Source organism: Syngnathus floridae, chromosome 3, assembly GCF_059516105.1.
Source record: "Syngnathus floridae isolate MCC-2025c chromosome 3, RoL_Sflo_1.0, whole genome shotgun sequence".
NCBI classification, from domain to species: Eukaryota; Metazoa; Chordata; class Actinopteri; order Syngnathiformes; family Syngnathidae; genus Syngnathus; species Syngnathus floridae.
Genome location: NC_142415.1, coordinates 11,803,947 through 11,817,994, shown reverse-complemented (window position 1 = coordinate 11,817,994; position 14,048 = coordinate 11,803,947). Strand labels below are relative to the sequence as shown.

At 43.9% G+C, this 14,048-nt stretch overlaps 1 protein-coding gene and 1 long non-coding RNA gene across 4 annotated transcripts in view; one reads left to right on the top strand and one right to left on the bottom strand.

The window, feature by feature from the left end:
* The window catches only part of sbf2 (SET binding factor 2), a 59,361-nt gene extending 47,620 nt beyond the window's left edge, over window positions 1-11,741 (top strand). For 2 of the 3 annotated variants that reach the window (XM_088370971.1, XM_088370973.1), the window contains exons 27-42: window positions 137-333; window positions 501-641; window positions 1,428-1,511; window positions 2,579-2,653; window positions 3,896-4,074; window positions 4,329-4,505; window positions 4,691-4,792; window positions 7,260-7,445; window positions 8,452-8,578; window positions 8,808-8,935; window positions 9,202-9,426; window positions 9,500-9,607; window positions 9,765-9,955; window positions 10,406-10,493; window positions 10,564-10,695; window positions 10,792-11,741. In XM_088370971.1, the coding sequence (XP_088227097.1) occupies window positions 137-333; window positions 501-641; window positions 1,428-1,511; window positions 2,579-2,653; window positions 3,896-4,074; window positions 4,329-4,505; window positions 4,691-4,792; window positions 7,260-7,445; window positions 8,452-8,578; window positions 8,808-8,935; window positions 9,202-9,426; window positions 9,500-9,607; window positions 9,765-9,955; window positions 10,406-10,493; window positions 10,564-10,695; window positions 10,792-10,890 (2,239 nt within the window). In that variant the 3' untranslated portion in view covers window positions 10,891-11,741. The remainder of the gene's footprint in view (window positions 1-136; window positions 334-500; window positions 642-1,427; window positions 1,512-2,578; window positions 2,654-3,895; window positions 4,075-4,328; window positions 4,506-4,690; window positions 4,793-7,259; window positions 7,446-8,451; window positions 8,579-8,807; window positions 8,936-9,201; window positions 9,427-9,499; window positions 9,608-9,764; window positions 9,956-10,405; window positions 10,494-10,563; window positions 10,696-10,791) is intronic. The other variant, XM_088370972.1, reaches the window with a different exon arrangement.
* Window positions 9-1,599, bottom strand: LOC148400540 (uncharacterized). The gene is made up of 2 exons (XR_015857482.1): window positions 1,392-1,599; window positions 9-763 (listed from the first exon to the last, which is right to left on the bottom strand). It is a non-coding gene; the product is annotated as an uncharacterized LOC148400540 (long non-coding RNA).
* Window positions 11,742-14,048: the final 2,307 nt, after the last annotated feature.

The window sequence follows — 14,048 nt, the reverse complement described above, 5'->3', positions numbered from 1 at the left end:
AAACAGGAAATATTTCAAGATCAGTCTCATTTTTGCTCAAAAGATGAAGGGTGAATTTGTTCAATACAATTCAACCCACAGTGACACCTGCACATTGCATATTTGCCTAAGATATATTCATTTGTCTCTACTTCAGTTATCCAGGTCTACTGGTGGTTCCCCAGGCCATTCAAGACAGCAGTTTACACAAAGTGGCACGATGTTACCGACACAACCGTCTTCCTGTTGTGTGTTGGAAACATCCTCGCACTAAAGCTGTGCTGCTGCGCTCAGGGGGCTTCCATGGCAAAAGCGTGGTGGGATTGTTTAAGTCACAGAATCCCTCTTCAACAAGTGAGTCTCATTATAAGCATTTACTTTTCCACAACCTGTGTTTATATCGAAGGAATCCAACCTAATTTGTTTGAGGCATATCTCCCAACCAGTAAATCGGCTCCAGAAATAAATTTAATGTGAGCATTCTCAAGAATTTTTGGTCTGAGACATGTGTTCTGATCTAGCACCTACATCATCCTCCGAGTCATCCAGTAGCCTTGAACAAGAAAAGTATCTGCAAGCCATCCTTGACTCTATTCCCATTCACTTCAAGATGAACGGCCATAGCACCTTGTCTAACCGCTCCATCGTAGGCCTCTCGCCAGGTATGTGGATGATCACGATTTACGGCCTCCCTCTGGGACCATGTAGAGATGAAAAGCTGTGTTTGTTGTTTCTTAACTTCATCATGCTGTCCTTAGAGTCCCTTTGACTTGAAGTTAATGACCTGAAAATTAATAATTGTGATGTCAAAATTAGTGGTTCAACCTGACCTGAATATGTCATGTGACATCAGCCATGAGAAAAAAAAATTCAATTGTTCGGAAAAAGAGGCCAACTGAATTGTTTTGACACGGAGAAACTGCAAGCTTGCACATTTAAGTATTATTTTGGTTCATTCCTGGTCTATTCTGCTTTGCCATAAATCTCCCGAGTGTGTTTTCCCGGGTCATTGCTTATTTTATACCTGTTTACTGTGTGTGCGTGTGTTTTGGATGACAGTGAGGCACTGTAGCTGATATTTGGTACCATTTGGAAGGAAACTCGTACAATAAAAGGTTATACAAAAAGCACAGGTCACTGCCCGGCCCATCCATCTCCTCAGACTTGTTTGTATCCTCCTCTCAAACTGCTTCTTTTTTTTCCCCTCTCACAAACAAGCAAATGCTGTATTGTTCCTCCATGTAAAGTATTCTTACTGCTGCAGATATAGAACCAAATTTTCTGAGCCATTTTTGCCTAAACATGTAAGGCTGAATTGTTTTTCACTTGTTGACAAAAGAGTGCACAGTTGACGTTTTGTCTTGTTCTTCTGCCTCAGGCAAAATAACAATCCTGGCTTGTGTTTGTCTTACCCTTCTTGCATCATGTGGTGAATGTTGTCCCCTCAGGGAGCGAAAGGAGAACATCCAGAATGCCAAAGATGGCTCCCGTCCATTTAGACATTCCCTTTTCAAGCAGCTTTACCAGAGGAGGTGAGTGTCATACAATGTTCTAAATCAAAAGGCAAAGATGCCAATTTGTTGTATTCACATCCACCGACTTTACGTACGTAATATGACATCATAATGTACAGATTGTGAAATGTGCCGAGTTGACTGTCCAATGACTTGTATTAGCACGTTGTTAGATAAATATTACAGTAAATGTAGTCACATAAGAATGTAAAGCATTCAGAGTCCATTAGTACTGAATGTTTTGTTTTGACCTAGTGGCATTGTGCTTGGCGTCGGTGCATGTCAGAGGAGTTAGTCATTACTTTAGATCAAGGTCAAAGGCGAAAACACGTTCAGGCTTACTCTTCATCTTGGAACAGACTACACAAGTTTGTCTATTCAGACAGTTGTAACTCAAATAGATGCTAACAATGTGTTTGTCCGCAAAGGAAGAGGGAGAGGAGTGCCAAGAAAATGTCAAAAAATAATTGCTTCCATTCGACTGGTATTTGCAAACTTATGAAATAGGGGATTATATTGCTTCAGTCTTGCAGCACGTTCTTCTTTGAATCCAAACTGAACGCTCCAAAGGTGGTCGTAACCTTAATCGCCGCAGTGGGTGGCACACGTAATCCACCTCCAATTAATCGCCGCGCTCCCACATTAGTTCCTTGTACATTGCCAGCATGACCTTTCCAAAAAAATGTATCCACATTCCAGAGCATTTTTCATGTGGGGCTTTTTCAAATCTGTCATAGCAATGATGGAATAAATGGAGCAAGGATACATTTTTGTGATTACATTGCAGCTTGTTTGCAAGATTTCCATAAATGCATAAATATGTTAGTGGAGAGTGAAACATTTCATACATCATCTCACTACCAAACATAATTTACAGTTGTCTATATTGTGCATGCTACCCATATCATTCATTTGCCAGATGTGAAGGTTCTTAACTGGGTCATGCAGTCTTTTGACCTTTAGCTGACTCTTCATTCTGACCACGCATGCCCGCCCGTACGCGATATGTCAAGCTGCAATGTTTTAATGACATTGACATTATTTTTCATGTTCATTTTGACCTCCTCCCCACAACCACCGCGCAGTGCTTGAGTACAGAGATAAACTATTCACTCATGCAAACCCAAAACCTACCAATAAGGAGAGAATCCACAACCAAGGTAGAGTGCAATTGCACCCCCCCTCTCTCTCTCGTTCCTCTTTCAGGGCTGCGTTTCATTCTAACACCTCCTCTTTCCTCCCACAAACTAACCAGATACCAAGCGTATCGCTATTCTCCAAACTCCCTCTGAGCCACTAATGACTAATCATCACTGGAGTGAAATAAGTGCACCTTTGGGAGCTGCGGTTTTTCACAAACCCAAGTGGCCGCTCTGATCTGGCCTATTCCACGGCTAATATGTTGGCTCAGCAAGGCCCACTGTGGTCAGTTGGAAGCCGACTGCAGAGGGAAGGAAGCAGTTTATCCTGGCAGACTGTCATGAATCAAATGAAATGAGGCACCTCTGACCGTGCACGTAGTTCAACAAAGACAGCCCAGATAAAGTGTAAATGTAATTCAAAAGGAATAAGTCATTCTAGTCCCAGCGAGGCAACAAGACAATAAACACCAATTGGTTGTAGGATTTCTCCATCGTTCGTGACTTCAAACTGTCTGGGAGAATGTCTATTTCAGATGAAGATGTTTCATTTAGCTGGAGTCAAAGGTTGGCATTACAAAAGTTTATTTGCTTATTTTGGTGGGGTGGATCTTAGTTTATTTTTGTTCCTTCTTAATCACACCCAGACATTTTGGACAATTCCCTATTTCCAACTTTAGAGAGTTTAGTGTGGGAGAACAGTAGAACCCTGACCTCAAGTCCACGAAATAACTTTGAAATGAACTGGAACAAAGATTTTGAGTTATGCCCCTTTCATCAAAATGCTCGTCTGAAATAACCAGATGCAACTCTCTCTGCTCAGCTTGATGGTTTGGTTTGATGGTTATGGTAGCAAACAGAAACTCAACTTGAAATAGTTAGAAGGGATTACTGTGAAATGCCCTTCCCGTCAGTAGTTTGTGATGTTTGGATGATCTTGCATGCTAGTTTTTCCCAGAGAAACTGCTTGTCAATTTGTTGACACGCTAGAAAACAATCCATCACCTCCTGCATCTAATATCTCACTGCCTGGTGCTCAAGGTACAAACTGTTTTTCTGGTAGATGTAAAAAATGAAGGTGTTTACATCATCCCTTGTGCTGCTGTGCATGTAAACTCCATCTGCATGTGTTGTTCATCACTCAGTCTTAGTTTGTTTGACAGCATGTGTACATCAGAGGCAATGGAACGGTCCCATGTGTTTGAATGAACCTGTGTGCGTGCGCGTGTGTTGTGATTTATGTGTGTGTTTCTCTGTCTGCAGGCATGTGGGCCAGTCTGCGCTCCAGCAGTAGGCTCAGCCAGCACCCATCCGCAGTGGATGTGGGCGCCAGACTAGCAGGGAAGGATTTAGCCCCCCCTGCAGGGAGTAACAGTCTACAAGCACAGCTACTCAAACAGCAAGCCGCGTTATATGTGTTCGGTGAAAAGTCACATTTGAAGGTAAGAAACCAGTAGTTTGTTGTGTAACACACATTTTGACACAAAATAAAAAAATAGACCAGTTGTCTTAGAACAATAATTCCATACCACTGTGCAGTAGTGAAAGATGAGGTGTATCGCAGGAGGAAGAAGATGGTCCAAAAATGTATTTGCAACAAAAATATGATGATAAAAATAATAACCCCCAAAAATGCAAACCACATAGTAAATAAATGACAAGATAAACCTTTGCTGTGTGTTACAACCTTGTGCAGGGCCTCAGAGTTGACACTTCTCTGAACTGTGAACTGGTGCCGGTGGACTTTGCGGACATGCGGCAAGTGAAAAGCTCCTTTAAGAAGCTGTTGAGGGCGTGCGCTCCCAGTGCCAACTCCGCGGACTCTGAAGACTCTTTCCTCAAAGTCTTGGAGGACTCAGAATGGATCCTGCAGGTGACATTCTCTTTTCCAGGATGCTTTTTGTGTGATGTCATGTCGGTCATCGGCCTGACCCTCTGTAGACTTTGTCCCTTTCCCAGAGAAATATTCTTCACGGTCAAAAACGAGACAAGTAACAAAGCAACGTTTATAAGGGATTTACTGCTGAGATTAATTGTTCATATGTTCATTTGTCACAGCTTCACAAGATCCTGCAGCTGGCTCTCATTCTAGTGGAGCTTCTGGACAGCGGCTCATCTGTGCTTCTCAGTCTGGAGGACGGCTGGGACATCACCACACAAGTGAGAATATTGCACAAGTAGTCCCTCTTTTTTTCTCTTGAAGAAAAAAGCAGAAAAGAAGCCAAAGATGCACAAGAATTCCACTGAAAGAAAAGTGAGAGTTTCTCTTAAACTTTCCTGAAATTGGAAAGTTGGCACTTTGAGAAATCAAAACACATTTCGTCTTTTCCAAAAATCATTAAAGCAGCCATACAAATGTAAAAATTATATTCACACCTACGGGAAAATTAGCCCAATTGTATTTTTTTTTTATGCAGTAAATCACATGCATGAGGAAATCATGCAAAGTTTCCCCGAAAGGGTCGAGAGTTGAAACACAGGACCTTTGGCTGTGGCTGTAGACGTGTTAAGCACATGGCCTAGTGTGCCAAAATGACTTAGCCTTCAACGACGGTTTAGCCTTGATGGAATTCAAGTATGTTTCATTCCTAACTGTCATACAGTAACTCCCATGATGAATGTGTAGATGCAGATTACCGTATTTGCCTGGAAGCGGAGTCTCTTCACATTAAAATTACACACAGAATAAGAATGGAATGTACATTTACAAGTCAGCTCTTTTTATTGATGTCACTTGGGCAGAGGCAGACGTGTCCCACTTTCATCAGCACATAACTGCTAATGTTTTCATTAATTCTGTTTTTGGTTCTTTGAGCATCGCTTTCTTAGCACTGCAAAATGTACCTGCGGAGTTAATCTGACACTTTTCGGAGAGGCCCACCTCTCTGGTTCAAATCTGCATGGTGTAGGTTCTGCGTCAAGCAGGTTATGATAGTCTGCAAAATTTCAGTCAATGCAATAGGTTGAATTTGCTTTTCTCACTCTAAATGCAAAAATTACTCGAGCAATTCCACTGTACAGCTAACGATATAAACGGGTCTAATCCATCATTTCCATTCTAACACACGCTCTCTGAATTTCAATGAATCTCTTAAAGCACTTAATATGACACTTTGTGACCTCTTCTAGCTTTTCATGACGGGCGCTCTAATAGATTGATTAAGCGCAACGTGAAACCTTACGGGCCGTGTCAAAAGCGATAGAGCTCCATGATGTTGCTTTTGTTTTTCATGCCATGGTTAGCTTTCTTTTGAGTATCCCATTCCTAAACACGGTACAAAACGAGTCAAAATATTCCAAGTACGGAGGGTTCGACGCCACTCTGGAACCGTTGGTGTATGAATCATAAATGTGTTTTCCTTGCTCATCTTTCCAGTTGATTGTGTCACCGTTGAACTGATCGTGCAAAGATGAATTATGAGAAGGCTTGAGGTTCTTAAAGCCTGATGTCACCGATTTGTGCTGAATTCAATCCGAATGGTTTTTGATTGCGGTTCCAGGCATGTAAACACTTGTCAGGGTCCTTTGGGGGTCCATGTTTCATCATGCTCATTGCTCATGTTTTCCGTGTTTGTACTGCAAGCGCGTGGCCATCAAAGTGTTTATGGGGTGTCTAAGCCCGCAGGCTGCTTTTTAAAGCGCACTTTGAGGGCGCTCTATGCCAGGTTGATGTTGGTCCTGGGGCATTCTCTATTTACGGGCCACCGGCTTCATCTCGCAAAGGTCCCGGTCAGGCCGGCGCAGCCAAATGGCATCCATATGCTCTGGCTGCTCTCGGCGGGCCAGCGACACCCAGCAGACACGGAGCGCAACTTTCTTCTCTGCCGTTCGTCCTCATTTTTGTCTCTGTGGTCTGCCTGTAATTTAAGTGTCTCGTATCTGTGCCAGGGCGCCAGCGGCTTTCTCCATCGCTCAGGGTTGGATGTTACAGTGCAGCCCGCAGGCAAGCCATGAACCCCAATCACCCCTCTCATTCCATCTATGTCAGGGCTCATTAGAAGTGTTGGAGGTGACACGGGCAGGAAGGCCAGCCAAACATATTGTATGCGTGGGCAAGTGGAAGGAGCCTGAATTTAACTAGCCTGTTATATAAGTGTTATTGATAACAGATGATCAGATGGTTTGACATCAGGATCAGCTTCAAAGGCCAGGGGGTGCATGTGTGCCATGACAAATATGCCGAGCGCTGCTTTGTGGCTGCTCTTTGAGCAGGCCGCCTCTTCCCTTCAGTGGCAAAATGCTTAAACGGCATATTTGCAAGGATAGATGGAGCTGTTTCTGCTTCCATTGCAAACCAGGGACGAGCATTTTTAAGGGATCTTAAAGACAGTAAAATTGTCTTATGGAAATAGAAGAACCTCATCAAAACGATTGTATGAAATATCCTGTGAGCATTAATCAGTGTAAGTATCATTTAAACATTTATTACACACGTGGGGCATACCAAAATCATGTACATATCTATCCAATGAAACAAAGGTTTAAAATGACAGAAACATTTCTATCCACTTATAACACAAGCACAGAGTTTGATCATCCTGCCACTTAATGATATAAAGTCACTGTGCAATGTTCAGGCAAATCCACCTTTTAATTGGCATTCAACTTTTTTGTGTCACATGTGCAGGTGGTGTCTTTAGTGCAGCTACTGAGCGACTCTTTCTACCGCACTCTGGAGGGCTTCCAGGTGCTGCTGGACAAAGAGTGGCTCTCCTTTGGCCACAAGTTTAGCCAACGAAGCAATCTGAGTCCCAGCAGTCAGGGCAGCGGCTTCACGCCCATCTTTCTGCAGTTCCTGGACTGTGTGCACCAGGTGAGCTCTTTATACCACTCTTAAAATCTTTCATATCTTCTTGATGAACTCATTGCATTCCCCAGGTGAAGAAGGCAACTAGCGCAAAACCATCCATTTGCTTTAGTTTTACATTTTCAATCGCCAAGAATGAATGTGTGATGTCAGCTGTGCGAGGCTGCGGCCCAGATGCTGCTGCGCCGTGAACCCACTCATCGTCAGTGCTCGCGTGTTGCGGCATCTCTTTGCATTTGCAGCTACACGTGAAAGAGTACCGTTTGGGGGATTGAGAGGAAGGCTCGTATGTGCGTGTGAGGTTTTTGGAGGCGACTTTAAGAATCAAGTGCAAACACATGAGGATCACACTAAAATGCTTCCTTCAGACAATATGAATGTGCACCCCCACTTACATCAACACATACTTTCTGCATTTGTCTTCTGAAAGTGTAGTTTTGATTGCGGGGGAGGCAGGGAGGGAGGGAGGGGAGGGGGGCCCGCGGGGGGTCTCTAGAGCATTCTAAACAACGCGGTTTCAGATAAGAGCTGAAAATAGAAGTGCCTCATGTCCAAAACAGCTGTTGTTTTCGCCAGTAGACCCAGGTGGCCTCAAACGTTCAATGGCCACTTCACACTACTGGGTGGGAAGAACGGTACCGGACGCCGGCTGGCTAGCTTTGGATCGTGCAGTCATGACATAGTTTGCCCTCAAAAGACCATCACCAATTCTTTCCAGTACAAAATTGGTCATTCAGGCTCTGCAGTGGCACCAAGCCACTATGACATGATCCAGCTGTCGTACTAGCTTCCTTCATCCGGTCTAGCCAGTACTCTGCAAAAAACTTTGTAAAAGAAATGCATTACTTGTAACTAGCCCGTGCCCTCTTTCGGATCTCACTGGTGATCTGCAAGTTGGTTCCCGGTTAACTTCCTGCTTCAGTCACAACTGTAAGAAAAAATGAGAGATGTTGGGTTTGTAACGTTATTCCCAACACTGTATGAACTGCTTGTGTCTATTTGTGTGTATCAGATTTTAATGCAGCATCCTGCGGAGTTTGAGTTTAATCAGTACTATCTCAAGTTCCTCGCCTATCACCACATCTCCAACCGCTTCAAGAACTTCCTGTTGGACTCTGACTATGAACGCTTGGAACAGGGTTGGTGTTCTTTTGCCGTTTAAACAAGCAGAGATTGATTTTCTTTTAATGTATTTTGATTAATATGTGTGTTAAATGGACACATTGTTATTGGCTTTATCATCCCACCAGTTTCTCATTCACACTCCCCAGCCGGATAAAAGAATTCCTTTGTTTCAACGCAAAGAAAGCAATCTGTGGTATCAGTCATTCTTATTTCTCCAAAATGTCTGGTCTTATTACCTGACAGGCTTGTTATTTGACGATAAGGGTGACAAGCAAGCGAGGAAAGGCATCTGCATCTGGGAGTGCATCAACAGGATGCATCGGCGCAGTCCAATCTTCTTCAACTATCTCTACAATGCATCAGAGAGCGAAGTGAGTTTCTCTCTCTAGGGCTGCAATTTGTCACGGTGCTTTTTCATTCTCACTCGAGATGATCACTTTGGATGCTTTGGTCTGTGTTCTCTGCCTTTGTACCATAACACTAACACTTGATGGTTCCCAAATGTCCCTTTCTAACCGCTTATTCAATTGGGGAGAAAAAACAGATGTTAGAATGCAATGAAATTCTTACTTTCATGCTTCTCTTCAAGAGAATAAGAAAATGTACGTATATATGTAATGCCTTTTTGATCTCGTAGAGCATCCTCAAACCTTCGGTGGCCATCCCCACCCTAACTAAATGGGACTTCTTCACTGACGAGACGCTTTCGACGGGGCCGTGTTACGACTGGAGACTGATGGCGGCGAGGTCCGACAGCGCCGAGGAACCCCACACCATCTCCAGCAGCAAGAGGAGAATCGTGTGGCCTTGCTACAGTAGCGTGAGCCGTGCTCAGCCCGACGCCATCACCAAGCTGCTCGCTGTAAGACTCGCAAACCTCGCACTGGTTTCTCGTCGGACAGTTTTTAATAACCCGTCGTTTTCATATACTGCAGGACATTGAGAAGCTGGAGGGAGAGCTTAACCAGACCCCCGAGAGATGGCAAACCACTCTGGACCGAGTCCTCATTAGTATCCAGGAAGACCTTAAACAAGAAGCAAGTGTAAGGCAGACCGTCTATGCATACAGATTTTATAGCACATCCTGATTTGTGTTAGAAGTAAAAAACGATCTCACCAATCCCTGATTCCAATCCCCTCAAAGGCCTAAAAATATGGTACATCCACGTCACATGTTGCTGTCTTTGTCCCATTTTGCAGCTCTGCAAGCAGTCGCTGTCCATTTCTGGCCTCATTCCCACATCCAGCCTGCAGGCTCTCCAGCGCCGCTCCATGCTGCACCTGCCTGACAGCAGCCTTGCGGAGGACCACGGCACGGCCACGTCCAACGGGATCAACCGCCGCGCTGCCACGCTTTACAACCAGTTCACCCCCAAGAGTGAGGAGAACAGGTGGGTCATTTCACAGATGGCTTACAACAAAGTACAGTAGTGTCCGCATGATGCATTGCCCTTAAATTGTAGAAATCGTACATGAGAACTTCACACCCTCAGTGTTGATACCTGATCATTCTAATTGATTTACTTTCATGTGCACAACATGTGTGACTGTTTGAATAGCTTTGTTAGAACGTTCAAACCCGGATGTAAATCTCCAAAGAACATGTGTGAAACTCTTCAAGGAACTCGCAGCTGGCCCCCTCCCATCACAGCAGGAACGCAATGTACGGAGTGCTGTGTGGGGTCACACTATGTTCGTGTGCGCTACATCATGCTAATAGCATCCACCACATATGGAAAGCTGTCTGTGAGGACAAAGATCATACTAGTTTATGAAGCTTTAGCTGCATATCAAGGCTATCAGGTACCAGTAAATGCTCAAACAGCTTTCCATACACGCAGGTCGTACGAGGGTGTCCTGTACAAACGTGGGGCCCTGCTGAAAGGTTGGAAGCCTCGCTGGTTCGTGCTGGACATCACCAAGCACCAGGTGAAGAAACCCTCCCCTAGGGGGCACCGGAGAGGCCGACGTTTGTGACGCAGTTATTTTGTCTTGGCAGATGAGGTACTATGACACTGGCGAGGACAACAACTGTCGAGGTCACATCGAGCTGGCGGAGGTGGAGTCGGTGCTCTTCGCTGCCCCGACCACAGGCGCTCCCAAACACATCAGTGAAAAGGCTTTCTTTGACGTGAGTCATGCCGGTGCTTTGCATGTTTCACATGTATATATAATATATATTACATCAATAAATTTTTTCAATTGTGCTATCTGTTTTTTTTCTTAGTTGAAGACCAGCAAGAGAGTGTACAATTTCTGTGCACCAGACGCAGCCAGCGCCCAGCTGTGGATGGACAAGATCCAGAACTGCATCTCTGACGCATGAGCCGCACCGCCAAGAGGTCAAGCGAGGTTATCTGTGCCACGCCATGCCGGGTGGGCCAGCGGGCAACATCAGAGACGGCTCAGCATCCCCTCTTTCAGACATTTTTCTTTTTAGGGACCACAGCCGCCAGCACAACTCTCCCCTGTACCACCTCCAAGCAATATGATTCGCTGGCCAACAAAATTGTGGGTGCCTTTTTGTAAGAGAAGAAGTTCTATTTCCCTATCAGGAGAAGTTACTGCTGCTTCGTGTTTAATGCACAACATGCAAGGCAATTAGTTGCACTTAGGAACCGTATGCACTCCCGAAGTGAGGCGAAGGCATTTTGTTAGCTTTTCCATTCACACTACATGTAAGCTGACCTGCAGCCAGGTTACATGTTCAATTAAAGATGAAAGACAAACAACAATTTGCACAGCCAGTTCAAAAGTTACCTGATGTTCTTTTTGTATTTAAATGTTCTTGTTAAGTGTCCATCAGGCCGAATGACGTCGTTTGCGTGGCTTGTAAATTATTTTTTTAGGAACCAATTCTGTGTACTTATTTGTGTAAATATTTGTGAAGCCTTTCTCTCTTGTAAAGCAAACACTTTCTAACTTTCCTGATGTGACTAATAATGTTTTTTGTTTTATAAAAGTTACTGGTGCAAATACCGATGTGGCCTGTAACTCTTTGTCAAAGATGAGCTTTTGTCTTTTTAAGGCTTTTAATCAAACAAATGTACTATTGCATCAAAAGAAAATGAAGCTATTCAAAGATATCAGAAGTGTTGTTACTGTATCTTTTTATTGTGTACTTGTGCAGACACTAATTGTTTTTTTCTTTGGGAAATAAATCAACTATACTTGAAATGCACATTGTATTCTTACTGGTGCTTTTACAATAGAAGAACCTGTGCATCTTATTTTGCATCAGCGCTTATCAGGAACAGTTGTGACATGCAGCTAGCCAGCTAGTTAGCTTCCTTTCAGATATTGCACTGGCATGTCCGCTTTAGAGCACTTTGCAGTTGGCTGTGCGTAAATGCTGATGACTAGCATCTTCGCAAACAAACCTGAAAATGGTGGTGTACCTAATAGAGTGTCCGAATGACGTCACAGATCAACCAGCCAATCAGAAAGTGGGGGTGAGGGCGGGTGTGGCACTTTTCACTTTCATTTAAGCTTTGACCATGATTTTTCCCTAATGAATTGGCCTGTTATTAGGAACACCATAAAATGGCAGTGTACCTCATGGGGTGTCCGAGTGATGTCACAGCTCAAACAGCCAATCAGAAAGTGGGGGTGAGGGCGGGTGTGGCACTTTCACTTTCTGTGAAGCTTTGACCATGAATTTTCCCGAATGAAGTGGCCTGTGATTAGGTACACCTAAAAATAGCGGTGTACCTAATGGAGTGTCCGTGTGATTCCCTCGTTAAGTGCACCTGCGTGAAAAGTTTTAGCTCCTGCAGAACGTGAAAATGACCAAAAACTTTTCACGCAGGTGCACTTAACGAGGGAATTTTGGAAAACATGTTGGAATGCAGCCCCGAGGACTAGAGCTTGACACCTGTGACCTTTGACCATGATATTTCCCTAATAAAGTGGCCTGTTAATAGGTACACTTGAAAATGGCGGTGTACCTAATGGAGTGTCCAAGTGATGTCACAGATCAAACAGCCAATCAGAAAGTGGGGGTGAGGGCGGGTGTGGCACTTTTCACTTAAACCAGGGGTGTCGACCTCCAGTCCTCGAGGGGCCACGTTCCAATATGTTTTCCAAGTTACCCTCGTTAAACACACCTGCGTGAAAAGATTTAGCTATTTTCACGTGCTGCAGGAGCTAAAACTTTTCACGCAGGTGCACTTAACGAGGGAATCTTGGAAAACATGTTGGAATGCGGCCCCAAGGACTAGAGCTTAACACCTGACCTTTTGACCATGATATTTCCCTAATAAAATGGCCTGGTATTAGGTACACTTGAAAATGGCAGTGTACCTAATGGAGTGTCCAAGTGACGTCACAGATCGATTCGGTGAACGATTCTTTTGAACAAATCTTTTGAGTGAACCGATTCTAAAGCTGCAGTTCTTAACTAGAATGCACATCACTACTACAAAGCAGTGCACACGACACCGAGCTGCCAGGTCGAAATAGCTGACTGGGTAGTGACACGGGCTCTCACTCGGTGAGATTATGATTCGATCCCAGATGTGAGCATACCTGAATGTGCTTTTAGAATTGGAACCTCGCTTTGTATGCATACGCAATCAAATGCAAGTATTTATGTGTAAATTCATGAGGTGGCCCCGCCCCCAAGTTGGCGGAGCAAACCAATGGAATACGCCCACCCCCTAGGAAGCTGGGTGGAATCTAGCGTTGCTGCTGTCAGCCGACACGTTATGCCGACATTGTTGTTTTAATTTTGTATTTGTTGGATTGTAGTTGATGGTGTTATTATACCGAATGTGTTTGTGTTTGAATAAAAGGTTGAAAAAAAACATAGGTTATGCCGACATTTGTTATTTTGGGGGACACCAACTCATATACAACGTTAAACACATAGTCATATAAAGCAGTTAACCAAATGGCTGATTTTTGTTTTAATTGGCAAATATAAAAACAAGGAATAAAACACCAGACAAGTTTTAACATAAATGTTTATTTAAAGAAAAAATATTAAAAGTAAATTTCAAACCAGCAATCTAATGTGAACTTGCAGTAGATCAAGTCAAGTCAAGTTTATTTGTATAGCCCTAAATCACAAACAGTCTCAAAGGGCTTCACATAGCTAAAAATTGAAAATTATTCTCAAAGCATCGCCTGATCTTAAGCTCCCAAAAGGGCAAGGAAAAACTCAAAAAAACCCTGCCAGGTGAAAATGAGAAACCTTGAGAAGGGACCACAGATGGAAGGATCCCCCTTTTAGGATCACCAGGTTGTAATGGATCCAGAGAGGGCACAAGTAATACATAATATGAAAATCAATGAAAAAATGGATGTCGGCGGTGTCCTCGATTGTCCTGCAGTTTCTTCATCTTGAATTGGTCCCCGAGAATCGAGCTAGCCGCTATGAGCTTTTGCGCCACCTAACCCCCTCCCCAGCCAGGGAGGGGGTGGGCAAAGAGAGCAAAACAAACTCCGGCCGAATCGGCCACTACAAGTTAGTTAAGTTAGATA